Source organism: Sorex fumeus, unplaced genomic scaffold (assembly GCF_029834395.1).
Source record: "Sorex fumeus unplaced genomic scaffold, SorFum_2.1 ptg000013l, whole genome shotgun sequence".
NCBI classification, from domain to species: Eukaryota; Metazoa; Chordata; class Mammalia; order Eulipotyphla; family Soricidae; genus Sorex; species Sorex fumeus.
In genome coordinates, this window is record NW_026606070.1 from 28,844,658 (window position 1) to 28,858,970 (window position 14,313).

Sequence of the window (14,313 nt, forward strand, 5' to 3'; positions counted from 1 at the left end):
GTGCCCGACACCTCCCGGAAACCTGGGCCGGCTTGTCCAGGGCGCGACAGTTGCTTGCTGCGTGTCCCTGGCCGTACCCCAATACCTCGAAGTGGGAGGTGAGAGGGGCGGACAGCAATCTATTGCACTTTTAGAGTCGCTCAGAACTCTTGCTACACTCCCTCCCCCCCCACCCCCACCCCCATGGAGTTGCTGCGCCCGAAACGGAGAATGGGGACCACCCAGCGCCCCGATCCCCGCAGGAGGCAAGGAGCGGGTCCGGCGTGCTGGGGGAACCCAACCGGGCGCTAGGCTGCGGGGCGGGGCCAACTCCCTGGGTCCCCGCCCCTCCCCGCCCCTCCCCGCCCCTCCCGGCCCCGCCTCCACCCTTTTGAGTTTCGGCCCCGCAGCCCACCGGCGCCCAGTCCCGAGACCGCAGGAGAGCGGGCGCTGTGCGGCGCTGAGCTGTCCCCGTCCGCCCGGGGCATCCCTGGCGCTCCAGAAAGCCCAGCACCTCTCGACACCGGGATAGCCTTTGCCCACCAGCTCCCACGGGCGCCCCCGCTGCCGCGGCGGCCGGAGCCCGGGCGCCCTCGCCCCGCGCGCTCCGGACTCGCTGCGTCTCTGCGCCTCCTCGGCTGGCCAGGAGCGGGGAGAAGGACCCCGCGTCCGAGTTCTGCACCCGTGGCGCTGGGCGCTTGGTGCGGGATGATGGAGAGCAAGGCGCTGCTGGCCATCGCTTTGTGGCTCTGCGTGGAGACCCGGGCTGCCTCGGGGGGTAAGCCGCCCAACGCCCCAGAAGCAGGGTTGGAGAGGCGGGGTGCGGGCGGAGAGATGGGGATGCGAGCGGACCCGAAGAGCTGGACTTTCAAAACCCCGATGTGTCTGGGCTCAGTGACTGGCCCAAGATCTCTCAGCGAGGCGGCGTCCCTGAGATCCAGGCCCGTTCCTTGGCTCTCACTCTGGTCTCCCCAGCCTGTCCCCAGGAACTGGACAGCCCCACGCCCTCCGCCCCCGGGCTTTCTCAGAGGCGCGGGCTGGGATGGCACCCTGGCGGGCAAGCTGGAAGCGCTCGGGGAGGCGGGAACTAACGGCGAAAGGCAGCTGCAAGCACCCTCCCAGTTCGGTGCTGGGTGCGGAGTGCAAGGACAGTTCCCGGGGCTAGCACCGCGCACTCAGCTCTGCCCCTGCAGGACTCTGGTGGGGGCCGCGGTGGACTTGCTCCTTTGGCTGGAACTCACATGCGTAGCGCTGTAGGAGGTCCAGCGGTAGGGAACTTTTCCTTCAACTTTCTGCGGGGACTCTGCACTCCTCTCAGAGCTGGGGGAAACTGGGACTTAGAGTCGTACTGTGACAGATCCCTTAGATGCTCCAGGAACATTTTCCTTTGTAAAGCAATGAGTTTGCTGAGCGCTTTGGTCTTTGGAGTCAGCTCCTGGTTAGAAGTTCGCGTCTGGAAATTTACATGACTTGGTACCAGTAGCGCCACTGGCTGCTCCTATTGTCACCGACAATTTCAGTCTCCAAGATTAGGAACACAAGCCCTCATGAGACACTTGTCCTCCTTCATCTCCCGCTTCTTGCTCCTTTCCTTTCGTATCTATTTTCTGTTAGACGTACTTTGCCAGTTTTCAGATTTCCCGTCTTGGAAACGTGAGAAAGTGGGGAGCCGAGAACGGGAGCAAATTAAATAAATTAAGAGGGCTTGGGGGAAATTCCCTTATATTGAAAGAAAAATAAAAGTCATGCCTTTTATTTAAGAAAAAACTCTCAACTACAATAGCAAGATCAGCTGTTTATGGTCACTGAATTGTCTTAATAATGGCTTGGTTCATCAGGCCTCACCCTATCTTGGATGCTCAATCGCCCCTGACAAGACCTTCCTCTCCCCTAAGATGGGGAGAGAATGAAAGGTCTGAAACATGTAGTGGTTCTGCATCCCACAAAGGAGTGAGTTGCTTTTAAGCCTGGAATGTTTCATAGTGCAGCAGTGGTGACCATAATGGGGTAGCTCTGAGTATAATGATGAGGTTGTCCTTTTGGAGTGTGTGACTTGCTTAATTGGATTGGGCCATAATTGGTGCCATCAAACTCTAGAAACAGAGGCGCTGTTGTTTCTCCCTCCTGCTTTGAGCTGGAAGGGTAACAGTGCACAAATTAATTAATATTGGTTATGGGATTTGAACATAGAAGGGCTTTTTATTGAGCAGTAGCATATGTACTTCTTATAGTAATTTCTTTAAAACCTTCTGAAGAGAGGAATTCAAACTTGCCAGTGAAAATGAATGAAGTTTGGCAGAATAGAAAAAAAATGGAATGTCAGTCTACAGATACGAATTTTAAGTTATCAATCATGATTGATAGCCTCAATGGATTATTCTTGTTGATGTGTCTCCAGAATAGTATGGTATTATCTTTGCTGTCTATGAGTAATGAACATCTAAAAACATTTATTTTTACATAGCAACCATATTTAGAGTGCATGATAATCTGTAGTTTTAATTTATGGGAGATCTAGAATTTTTTGTTTTGGTGGTATGGTAGGCATAGCTTATTTGGGATATTATATTTACCAACATTTCTTTTTTTCCACATAAATGTGCCCAAATAATGGGTTCTCATTTGTATCATTATGTGATTTGCTGTATTGTTACTTTTTTTGACTTGTTTTTTAACCCAGTGTTTCCCAGCCAAGGTTGAGATCTGTGATCAAGGAAATAAATTATTTTTGGAAATAAATTATTTTTAGAAGGCTTTTCTATTGCAATGAAACATTTTGCGTTTTTTTAATGTTGGAAGTTGATATTGTTTTCAGATTCCTTCAACATGCTTCATTAATAAACAAAACTCAGCATAGACCAGTAGCTGTCCAGGAATGACCCAAGGAGTCTCCCAAAGTGGTATTATAATGCCCTGATGTAGGCTTAGGTTTATTTTGACACATCCTCAAGTTTTAGAATTGCTGCTCCAAAAGAGAGTAAATGACATTGAGGATTCGTTTTTGAAATTATTGCTATTCATTAATTTCCAGGTTATTAAAAAAAACTGTCATTGATCCATATATCTTCAGTTGTGTCAGCAACCTGTTTTGCTCATCTGGGCGAATGTGTGAGAACAAGTGTGATCAATTGTTCGTTTTGCCTGAAGCTGTACCCTCTGGTGTACAGTCAGTCAATGCATTGGCTGTTTTGCTCATATTCTGTCATATTTGCTTAGATACTCTTTGCTTAACAAGATAAATGACATGGTTTTGTGTGTGGAGTATATAGAGACTTGTTTGTTTTTAGTCGGTATGATTAGAAATATGTTTACGTACCATAGTAAACTTGGCTGTTCAGTCAGTGTCAGTCACTCGTTGAGATAGTGTTTTGAACATCATGATATCAGTTAAAACGCTAACCTAGTAAGCAACTTTTCTTTCCCTGATACATGTTAGTGCTTCCTATTCTATTGACAGAGAACTAAGTTTTCTTGCTGTGGAAGTGACACATGGTAAAATCTGGTTTTTGTTACTTTTAGGTTTCTTGTTTTCCACTTGGTTGTGGACTGTGCTATAAGTCTTGATGAATCTGTTGAGATTTTCCAATGTTTTATTTTCTATGGAAAATTTATATTATTATGCACAAATTTGATGTATATAATAATGTACAGTGAGACATGCTTTTCTTTCCTCATTTTCCCTCACCTTGTTTTAATGTATAGTTCTTCAACAATGACTGTTCAGTTTCCAGAGGAAAAGCTCTAAAAAATTGTTAAAGGAAAAGGGAAATGAGATAAGGTCATGGACACCCCCACCCTCTTTAGGGAACATAGCTGAATTATATAGAAATCACTCTAAGTAATATTCATTAATCAGCAATCTAGTCGAATGTGTGCATCCTATGTTCTACAAGAAATGTCAGTGGGTCTGTTCCCAAGGGAGTGAGATCATTAGATGAAGGTTCATTTCATTTCAATGTCCCATATCCTTTTGTAAGACCTTGAAGTTGGCAATGCAGGAAAACAGGAACTCCACCCTAGCTCCATGAATTGCAGTCTGTTGTGTTGGTTTATGACCATCTGCCCATTCTTCCTGTTATGACACAGCTTGTGAACTTTTACTGGGAATGGTGAAAAGTAAATTCACAGTTTTACACAATGAATTGCTGAAGAGGCCTTTTAAAATATAGAGTGTGCATTGTTTATGGAAGGTGTTTCCTATTGGGTCCAATGCAGTGGTACTCATATTCGTTTGTTTAATTTGTTTCTAGGTTTGCCCAGTGTTTCTCTTGATCCTCCCAGGCTCAGCATACAGAAAGACATACTTACAATTATGGCTAATACAACTCTTCAAATTACATGCAGGTAAGGATTCAGTTTTTTTATTAGTGAAACACCATGAGGTACAGTTATAGACTTAAATTTTTGTGCTTGGGTTTCAGTTATATGATCAAGTACCCATCCCTCCACCAGTGCCCATTTTCCAGCACCATGGGTCTCAGTATACCTCCCACCCCCCAAGCCCCCCCTTCCCATCATGCCTCTGTGGCAGGGCATTCCCTTTTGTTCTCTCTCTCTCTCCTTTTGGGTGCTGTGGTTTGCAAAAGAGGCATTGTGTGGCAATCATGTTTGGTCTATAGTCTACTTTCAGCATGCTTCTCCCATCCTGGGAGGATCCTCCCAACACGTAAGGATTCATTTTACATTCATATTTCTTGTGTCAAATAATTAATACTTAATGCAGGGAAAACAATTCCCATACTTTAGAATTATAAAAAATTATAGTAATTTTTTATTAATAGTGAAATTTCTAAGAAATTTATTCAGCAAGTGTGTATGACTTTTTTGGCCTTTTCACCCTCTACCCTTTGCAAATATACATGTTCATACATACATACACATAGACCTCAGTAACTAATGTAACATGCAATATAAATGCCAATAAATGTTGAATGCATAAATGAAATTGGGGATGAACCTTTAAAAGATAATTCTGAAGTTTTAAAAAAAAAAAAGTTTTTTTTTTTTTATGATTTGGACAAACTTGCAGGCTATCGAATGTAGCCTGCCCACAGGGCAGAGTCTGGCAAACTCCCCAGAGTTTGGCGTACCAAATATGCCAAATACCAGTAACAATGATGGGTCTCACTCTCCTAAATAGCCATGAATATAATCTCAGGGCTAGGATGAAAGAGACGTTACTGGGGCCTGCTCGAGGCAATCTGAAGTTTTAGACCATGTTTATTATATCCAGAATGGTTTTTGAACGTGGTTATTCTTTATTTATTCATTCTATATTTATCTTTACTCATTTGAACATGTTTATTTCATGACAAAATTCTGATGGTAGTATCTTTAATAGCATTCAACCATCAATATAACTTAGTGTATATTCTCATGGATATTGGACTTCCCGCTCTGGTTTGATAGTTGGAGATGCTTCTCTTTTTACTTGCTAGCAAGAAGTTATGCTATTAATTCTTGCTAACTGGAGAAATATGCCTCAGACAAGAAGAGATCTTTTATATGTAGTCTTCCAGAAACTATCCAAAGTTGAGATCTTGGTGTTTAATGGAGTAAAGTGATTATGATTTTGCAGGACATACTCTGAGACTTATCAAAACCAGCTTGTTTTGTGTCTGGGGTCCAGAAATGGATGGCACCAGTGTTGCCCTTTGAGAAGAGAGCCTGATGGCTACAAAGATCTTTGGGAAATATTGCTCTCACTTCATGCTGGATGAATACCAAGTGCTCAATCCCATCTATTTTGACTGATCTATTTCAGATGGTAGAATATAAGGAATACCTTACACTTAGTCCTCTTACCAAGCATAGGTCACTTTCATCCAGCTCATGGGGGAAAATATAATAATAGGAAATTATTCTCTAGGAACTTATTCTCTAGCTCTACTTTGTAAGACATTTACCCTTTGATTTCAACAAAATCACCAAAGATTCCATATAGCTTTATAAACTTAGCATAAGCATTTTGTAGCTTGTAAATAAGCTATAGTATGTGTGTGTGTGTGTTACAACGTAGTTTTATGTGTAGAACTGCCTTTTCATGGACATTTCATATTCTTTGAAACAAGGATCAATGAGGTTGCATTTGCTTGAAGTTCTCTCTTCCATGGGACCTTGTGGAAAGATGCTGCTATAAAAGTGTTTTCAATCCTCATGCCCCAATGAGCCTCTTAGACAGGTGTATTTATATCCTAATTTCATTTCCCACTCCCCTGGATGCCAACTCTAACATGACCAACCGGACTTTCTTGCTGTTTCCAGAGTATTCCAGTAGACACCTATCCCTCAGCTCTTCACACTTGCTGCTCCCTCCACTAGAATACTGTTCCTCCTGATACTCATCTAACCCACTTTACAAAACTTACTCTCTTTACTCTTTCATTTGTTTGTTCCAACTTTTCTCTGTAACTTTTATTTTCACCTTTTGTACAATACATTTTACTTACTTAAAAATAATATTTAGCTTTCTTAAGGATTTCCATTGTTCAGTTCCTCTTCATGGATGAGGCTCTGTAAAAACACTGACTTTCATCTGACTTGTTCTTTGCTGTATCCCCAACATGGGCATGTGAGATGAGCTTATTCAACTGTTGTTGAATAAATAAATGCATTGCTTATAGAAAATTCAGTAATGCATGGAAATGATTTCTGCAGTGGCACCTACGGCTTTTTGTCATTTGTTGATCCAGCCTATCCTTGTTGGTAGAAGGCTTTGAATCTATCTCATGAGGAATGCATATAAATTTGAGAACCAAATCTTTGGCCTTTTTAGAAACAGCCTCATTCTATGACACTTCACATTCATCCTTCCCTGGAATTAATTTTTCAGTGGGCAGAGGGACTTGGACTGGCTCTGGCCCAACAATCAGACTGGTTCTGAGCAAAGAGTGGAAGTAACCGAGTGCAGTGATGATGTCTTTTGTAAGACACTTGTGATTCCAAATGTGATTGGAAATGATACGGGAGCCTACAAGTGCTTTTACCGGGACACTGACACGTCCTCAGCCATCTATGTCTACGTTCAAGGTAAGTGGTTAAATAGAATTCATTTCCCATGTTGATTTTCCAGTTATGAAATACAATAGACACAAAGAAGACTCGAGCACAACAAAAGGCTCGCTCTTCAGGCTGTTTGCCAACAGGAATATACAAAATTCTTCACTCTCAAGGTTTCCTCTGAGAAGCCAACTTGGAGCTTGGACTCACAAACTCCTCTTCTCTCCAGTTAGTTTGGGTCTGATCTTTGCTTCTAAGGAAAATCTGTGTTCATAATTGGCCGGGGAATGTTATAGAAACATTCAAATGTCTGATTAAAAAAATCACTGAAGTCCTGCAAAGAAAGATTCAGGGGTTGAGTTATGAAAGGTTTCTGTGGCCAGATAGGTTATCTGAAATAGGGCAGAGGATTTTCTCAAGAATGCATAGGGGAATCAGTCAAGGCCTCTGGTGCTTTTCTTTTTCCCATCAGAGCTTCTCTTTTCCCATTACACTTTACAAAAAACAATTGACATACTTTAATGCTAATGAAGATCCTACCTTATAGGGCCTTTTAAGAACAGCTTTTCTTCAGTTTGCATGGTTTGAACTTTTGGATAATATTCCACATCTTTCAGTTTGCAATTTGCCATTGACATCTTTGAGGCTATGCTACACGCCTGTAGAAAAAAATACAATGTTACATGTAGTTAGCATTTATAAAATGAATTGATTTTTGTTTTGAATTAAAAAAAAACTTGCCTTTGATTTTTCTGTGCATTACCTGACTTGACTCCTAAAATACCTATGCTTTGGGACAGTGAAGTGTTGTAAAATATTTTACATGGATTCATAAATTATTTATCTTTTCAGGAAAGATGAACTTTTAAGATAGTCTAGTTATTCTTTTATATACCTCTTGATATTCTGATGATTTAAGGCAGGTTAAGTTGGCTTAGACTTTTTTTTTTTTACCAGAAGCATCTTTTACAGAATAGAATTTTGGAAAAATTTTAAAAATTGTACAGAATCAGTTTTGGAAAACTCCCTTGTGCATCCCCATCTATTTACATTTTGATAGTGCACAGTATGACTCGTGCAATGGAAAAGTGGAGAGCATATCAGAATAACGTATGCTGGAATGTGACTCAGGTAGAACATGCCTTGCATGTGTAAGGCTGGAGGCACTATCCCTGGTGCTGCTGATTCCTTGAGTGCCATTGGGGTGTGTCCTTCCCCCAGCAATAACAACATCAACAGTAACATAGGACATTGCTGGATTGTGACAACCTGAGAATTATCTTTTCTCAGGGCAAGCTCAACCCAAGATTGAATTATGTACCTCCTCCCCTCTGCAGAAGTAGAAAGAGAGGAGGCTTCCATCTCTGAGAATTGCTGGCTGCTTTTGATCTGCCAGTCTTGGGAGATGAGGCTTTCTTAGAAGATTGCAAGGATTTCCTGCTTTTGCCCTGTCTGGAAATGCTACATGATGAGCCTCTCCCATAATATCTCAGCATTTCCTTCTCCCCAAGTCTCAGGAAACCTGGAGACATGTGAAAATTCACATCATAAGTTACAGTAAATATTTTATTTAGGGGGAGGATGGGTGGTTGTTTGGGTTTCTATTGTTTATTTCCTTTTGGGGGATACCAAAATAGAATAGAGGTACACAATAGTTTTAGTTTTACATCAAGAGGTTAATTTAGCCGCACAAAGCCTGTTCTGTAAGTAAGCTGTGGAATATTTTATAGCATGTGGATAAAAGGTAGGTAATATTAAAAAGTTGCAGTCCTTAGTACTGTTTAGTTATACACTACAGTCTTTGGATATACCATCATATTTTGCTCCCTGACTAAGCCTAGTGTTCTAGGAGTTGAGTTGTGTAAGATTATGTCATGAAGTTTAACAATGGGAAAGAAAACAGTGGAGCATTCCCTATGGACAGTCCTTTAATCCCCAGCCCCCCAGTCTCCACCTTACTTCCTTAGTCTTCAGACCCATTCCCTCCAGCAATGGATGGAGCCAGGAAATAGGTCCTGGCCTTGTAAGATAATGGCTGTGGCATGTGGGGTCCTGGACCTCCTGCCTGTTTTGTGCTTTCCAGCTGGGAAGGAAATCAGACTTCTGCTGTTGCAGGGAATAAGTTGCTTTTCCCTGCCTTTGGTTTAATTAACTCCTTCTTCACTTTGACCAGCCATCTGAAAGAACTCTGAAAATGTCCACTGAGGTGTGTTGGGCCTAGCAGTTCGGGCTGCTATCTCTCTTGAGAATTCAAGGATGACTTCATATCACATAAACTCTATTTCTGAGGAATGATGTAGTTTTCTTTTAAATGACATTAAAAATCTCTTCACTATTTACTCTTGACACAGTAAAGGTAAAGGTAAAAGGTAAAGGCCCTCCCGTTGATCGTCGATTTGCTCCAGCGGGCCCAGTAACGTCTCCATTGGAGACTTTGTTGTTACTGTGTTTGGCATATCGAATACTCTCGGTAGCTTGCCGGGCTCTTGGTGACACTAAAAGCTTTTGTCTCTGGGGCTGGAGCAATAGCACAGCGGGTAGGGCGTTTGCCTTGCACATGGCCGACCCGGGTTTGATTTCCAGCATCCCATATGGTCCCCTGAGCACCACCAGGAGTTATTCCTGAGTGCAGAGCCAGGAGTAACCCCTCTGCATTGCCGGGTATGAACCCCCCCCAAAAAAGCTTTTGTCTTCTTACTTTTTGATATGGGGTATTTCTAATTTTTTGGTCATAAAGGTATTTATGGCTGCTGAATCTTAAAGTAAATGTAAAACAATTAACATTATTTTATGTAGACTACTATATCTAGTCTCTATAATCTTAAAATATCTGCAAAAATTTTTTTCTTTATTACGAAATTACAATTTTTTGTTTCCTGCTTATTTAACTTTTTTATTTTAAAATTTTTGTAGAGATAATGTTGTTTAAAATAATGTGTATTTTCAGGATACAGGATTATCACATCCTTCCTACCACCAAAATGCCAATATTCTCCTGTCATGGTCCTTTGAACCCTTACCACTCTTCAATCCACTCTTCTGTTTATTTGAAAAATTCCTTCAAATTAAAATTCATTGATTTTTATGCCACTTTCATTTTTAAAAATCTATTTGTGATTTAAAAAACAAAATCAAAACAGTATACATGCAATTATAAAACATACAGAATGAATTTTAATTTATTAATATTGTTGTTTTGGGGGCCACATATGACTGTGTTCAGGTTTTTTTCCTGGCTCTGAGCTCAGGGATTACTCCTGGCAGAACTTGAGCGACCATATGTGGTGCTGGGGACTGAATCAAGGTCAGCTGTATGCAACAAAAGCACCTTACCTGCTGTACTATCTCACTGATCCTGAATTTTTAACTTACATTAAACATCATATACATAAGGATATAGTACATATAAAAGTATGTTTGATAAATAAGTATACTCTTTGATTTTGAAAAGAAATTATAACAATCAAGTTGGTTAAATGAGTCCCTCTAAAACATCCTATTTGTTGGCAATACTTAGAGGTAAAACTCATTCTGGAAATTTTCTTTGGACTTTTCTACTCACACACTCACACACCGTCCTGTAGCCTTTCAGTTGGAAACAAAATGCCTATTTGTAGACTAACTCAAGAATGAATGAATGGATGAATTCTTTTCCGTACTGTCATTTCCTTTCCTTCAATTTTTCCAATTAGTGTTTACCCACCTAAATGATGACCAAACTTTCTAGTAAATGCCATCACAATTAATGAGATTAAATTTGCTCCTAGATTACAGGTCTCCATTTATTACTTCTGTTAGTGACCAGCATGAAGTGGTGTACATCACTGAGAGCAAAAACAAAACTGTGGTGATTCCATGCCTTGGCTCCACAGCAGACCTCAACGTGTCCCTTTGGGCAGTAAGTTACAACTTAAGTTTTTATGCTATGAATATGGATAGCTTGTTTATAATATAATGACGGCAATGGGTTTTAACTATCCTTTGAAAGTTAAAATGACAATAAATAAAGCCATTTTTTTCTTTTGAAAATAAGATTAATTCTTCAGTTTTTTTTCTTTTTCTTTCTTTTATTTTTAAATTTTTGGGGGCAAAGACGGGGGGAGTACACCTCGAATGCTCAGGGCTTACTCCTGGTTCTGCACTCAGGGATTTTTTTTCTGGTGGCAGTTGGGGATCATATGGGCTGCCAGAAATTGAACCTGGGTCAACCACATGCAAGGCTAGCACCCTGCCTGCTGTACTATGTCTACAGTTGACCTCGTTCATTCACCCCACCCACCACCCATCCTCTATTCCTTTCCCTTCTGATAACCACAATTGCATTTTTTTTGTCCTCGGGATCAATCCGAGGTTGCCTGCATTATAAAGCATGAAATTTTCCATTGAGCCATAGATCCCTAGTACTACTAACTGCCAATTTGGTCGTAGATTTAATCTAACAGTTTATTTTAAGTAATTTTAGTTACTTTTTTGATTGTTTCTGTATATACCATTTCTGATGAAATCATATGCTATCTGTCTTTCTACATCTGTTGTTTTACTAAGCATGCTCTTTCGGTTCACCTGAGACCTAAATCCTTAAATTTGTAGTATTTTATTTGAAAAAAAAATAATAGTTGAATATTATTCCATGTTGTGTATATACATTACATCATCTTTAATTAGATGAACTTCTTTGGTGATTATGTTGTAATTTTCACTTTTGGATAGCACTTGATTAATATTTGACTTTTGTTTTTTACTATCCAGAGGTATCCAGAAAAGAGGTTTATTCCTGATGGTAACAGAATTTTCTGGGACAGTAAGAAGGGCTTTACTATTCCAAGCTATTTGATAAGCTATGCTGGCATGGTCTTCTGTGAAGCAAAAATTAATGATGAAACTTACCAGTCTATTGTGTATATAGTTGCGGTTGTAGGTAAGAGAAAACTTTCTTTTCCTCTTGTTAGTATCAGACAATAATTATTGACTTCCGGTATTAAGATACTGGAGGTTATGGTGGTGGGTAAAAGATAAGGACTTCAAAGATAAGATGTCAACATCATGGTGGACAATTCATTCTATCTATTCTCTAGCTATGTGCAATCAAGCTTTGCTCCTTTTTCCCAAGACCACAATAAAAGAAAATGCTATAACAGGAGCGCATTTTATGGGAAAAAAATCAATGCTTAAAGTATGGCTTGACATAGCTACTTTTAATTGTTTGGAAATATACTAAAGCTGGCCAAGTTGACAATTGACTCCTCAAATTTTACAACTTTTCTGCTCTCTGCTACAACACATTTGAGATTTCTGCATGTCTGCTTTGTAAATCTAGGTAGGCTAACTCTCTGGGGGGAGTTATCTGTCAGGGATCGGTGAACCCCACAGGGAAAAAACAATGTGCCACAGTTCGTAATTGCATCATTTTTAAAGAAAATTGGGCAAAGATATAAATTTGTTTTCCCTCTTACATTCTGATTTTCTTGCTCCAGGCTACAGGATTTATGATCTGGTTCTGAGCCCTGCTAATGGAATCGAGCTCTCTGTTGGAGAGAAGCTTGTTTTAAACTGTACAGCAAGGACCGAACTCAATGTGGCGATTAAATTCCACTGGGTATATCCTTCTTTGAAGGTAACACTCACAATCAAAGCTATACTTCTAAATATTTTGATAATAAAACCCAATGGAGTTTGCTGGGAAGTGATAGGAATCTTTCTGAGTAGATAAAATGTAAGAACACACACACACACACACATACACACACACACACACACACACACACACACACACATACACAATTTCAGGATCTATAATACCTGTGAAAAAAGGAGGCAATGCTAAGAACTCTAACCCTCCTTGCTATAATTGGCTATGCAGATTTGTTTTCTTGAGGCGATTCCACTTTCCAAATTGCATTACTTTTGATTCTCTAAAGTCCTTCATCTGTTTTTCTCATGAGGACATTGCTCTTCAGGGGGAATACTTTTTATTTGTGTAGTTTTGTTGTCGTTATTGTTGTTTTGAGGAACACACCCTGTAGTGTTAAGGGAACACTCCTGGCCGGGCTGGAGAACTGTATGGGGTGATGGGGATTGAACCCGTGTCGGCTGTGTGAAAGGAAATAGAGGACATAATTGCTTGTGATTTCACAGGTCCTATCTATTTTATTCTTACTCTCTGACATTTAAAAAATCTTAGTTTAGGTGATTGGATTGATTTCTCCTGAAACCAAGTATGGTTATTGTCTGCATATGTTAATAGCTCTGAAGGCTGTATTACGAGTGTGGAATAGTGTTTTCCATGGGGCAAAACTTGAGCTTGGGGTTTTGTGGAAGCTCGTGGGTCACATTAAGCAGGACTTTTTGAAAGTTCTCGAAACTCTTTTTCAGCATGAACATAAGAAAATAGGGAGCCGGAATACAGAAATCCAGTATGGGACTGAGACGAAGAAATTTCTTAATAGCTTCACTATAGATGGTGTAACTCGGAATGACCAAGGATGGTACACTTGTGTGGCTTCTAGTGGACTGATGACCAAGAGAAACAGCACATTTGTCAGGGTCTATGGTAAGTTAAGATCTCTTTGGGAATTATGCTGTGACTTGAAAAATAAGATAATTTGAATTTAGGTCAGTTTGTGATTCCTATCATCTGGAAGACCTTTTTATTTATTTATTTATTTATTTATTTATTTATTTATATATTTGGGCTGGAGAAATATCACAATGGTAGGGCATTTGCCTTACAAGCAGCCAACATGGCCGACCCGAGTTTGATTCCTCCGCCCCTCTTGGAGAGCCCGGCAAGCTACCGAGAGTTTCTCGTCCCCACGGCAGAGCCTGGCAAGCTACCCATGATGTATTCGATATGCCAAACACAGTAACAACAAAGTCTCCAGTGGAGATGTTACTGGGCCCGCTCGAGCAAATCAATGAACAACGGAGAACCGTGATTTATTTATTTATTTTTTAAGCTTTAGCTATGGAGACCGCATGAACTCGAGATCAAGAGTAAAGTTAGATCATTTAGGAGGTGGAGACCTGGGCCGAAATCCCAACTTCTACAAGAAGATTGACCTTATATAAATGCTCACAAAATATTATTGTTTTATAATAATATTTAAAGTTATAATAAGCAGTATGTTATATCTAAAACATCTTATTTAATCTCCTTTTATTGCAAAGCAGAGGGACTTGCTTGAAAAAGTCTGGATTTTGCAGTTTGGGAAGCCTAGGTTTAATTACTCTCTATAGGCTTTGAATAAATCACTTAATTTCTCATTTATTCTTTTTTTAAAATTTTTTGGGGGGTCACAACTGGCAATGCACAGGGGTTACTCCTGCCTCTTCACT

At 40.5% G+C, this 14,313-nt stretch overlaps 1 protein-coding gene across 2 annotated transcripts in view; it reads left to right on the forward strand.

The window, feature by feature from the left end:
• The first annotated feature begins 423 nt into the window (after positions 1-423).
• The window catches only part of KDR (kinase insert domain receptor), a 50,577-nt gene continuing 36,687 nt past the window's right edge, over positions 424-14,313 (forward strand). The window contains exons 1-7 of one of the 2 annotated variants that reach the window (XM_056111295.1): positions 424-757; positions 4,230-4,323; positions 6,812-7,008; positions 10,746-10,876; positions 11,728-11,896; positions 12,453-12,592; positions 13,351-13,528. In XM_056111295.1, the coding sequence (XP_055967270.1) occupies positions 688-757; positions 4,230-4,323; positions 6,812-7,008; positions 10,746-10,876; positions 11,728-11,896; positions 12,453-12,592; positions 13,351-13,528 (979 nt within the window). In that variant the 5' untranslated portion in view covers positions 424-687. Of the gene's footprint in view, positions 758-4,068; positions 4,096-4,229; positions 4,324-6,811; positions 7,009-10,745; positions 10,877-11,727; positions 11,897-12,452; positions 12,593-13,350; positions 13,529-14,313 lie in introns of those variants that run through there. The other variant, XM_056111296.1, reaches the window with a different exon arrangement.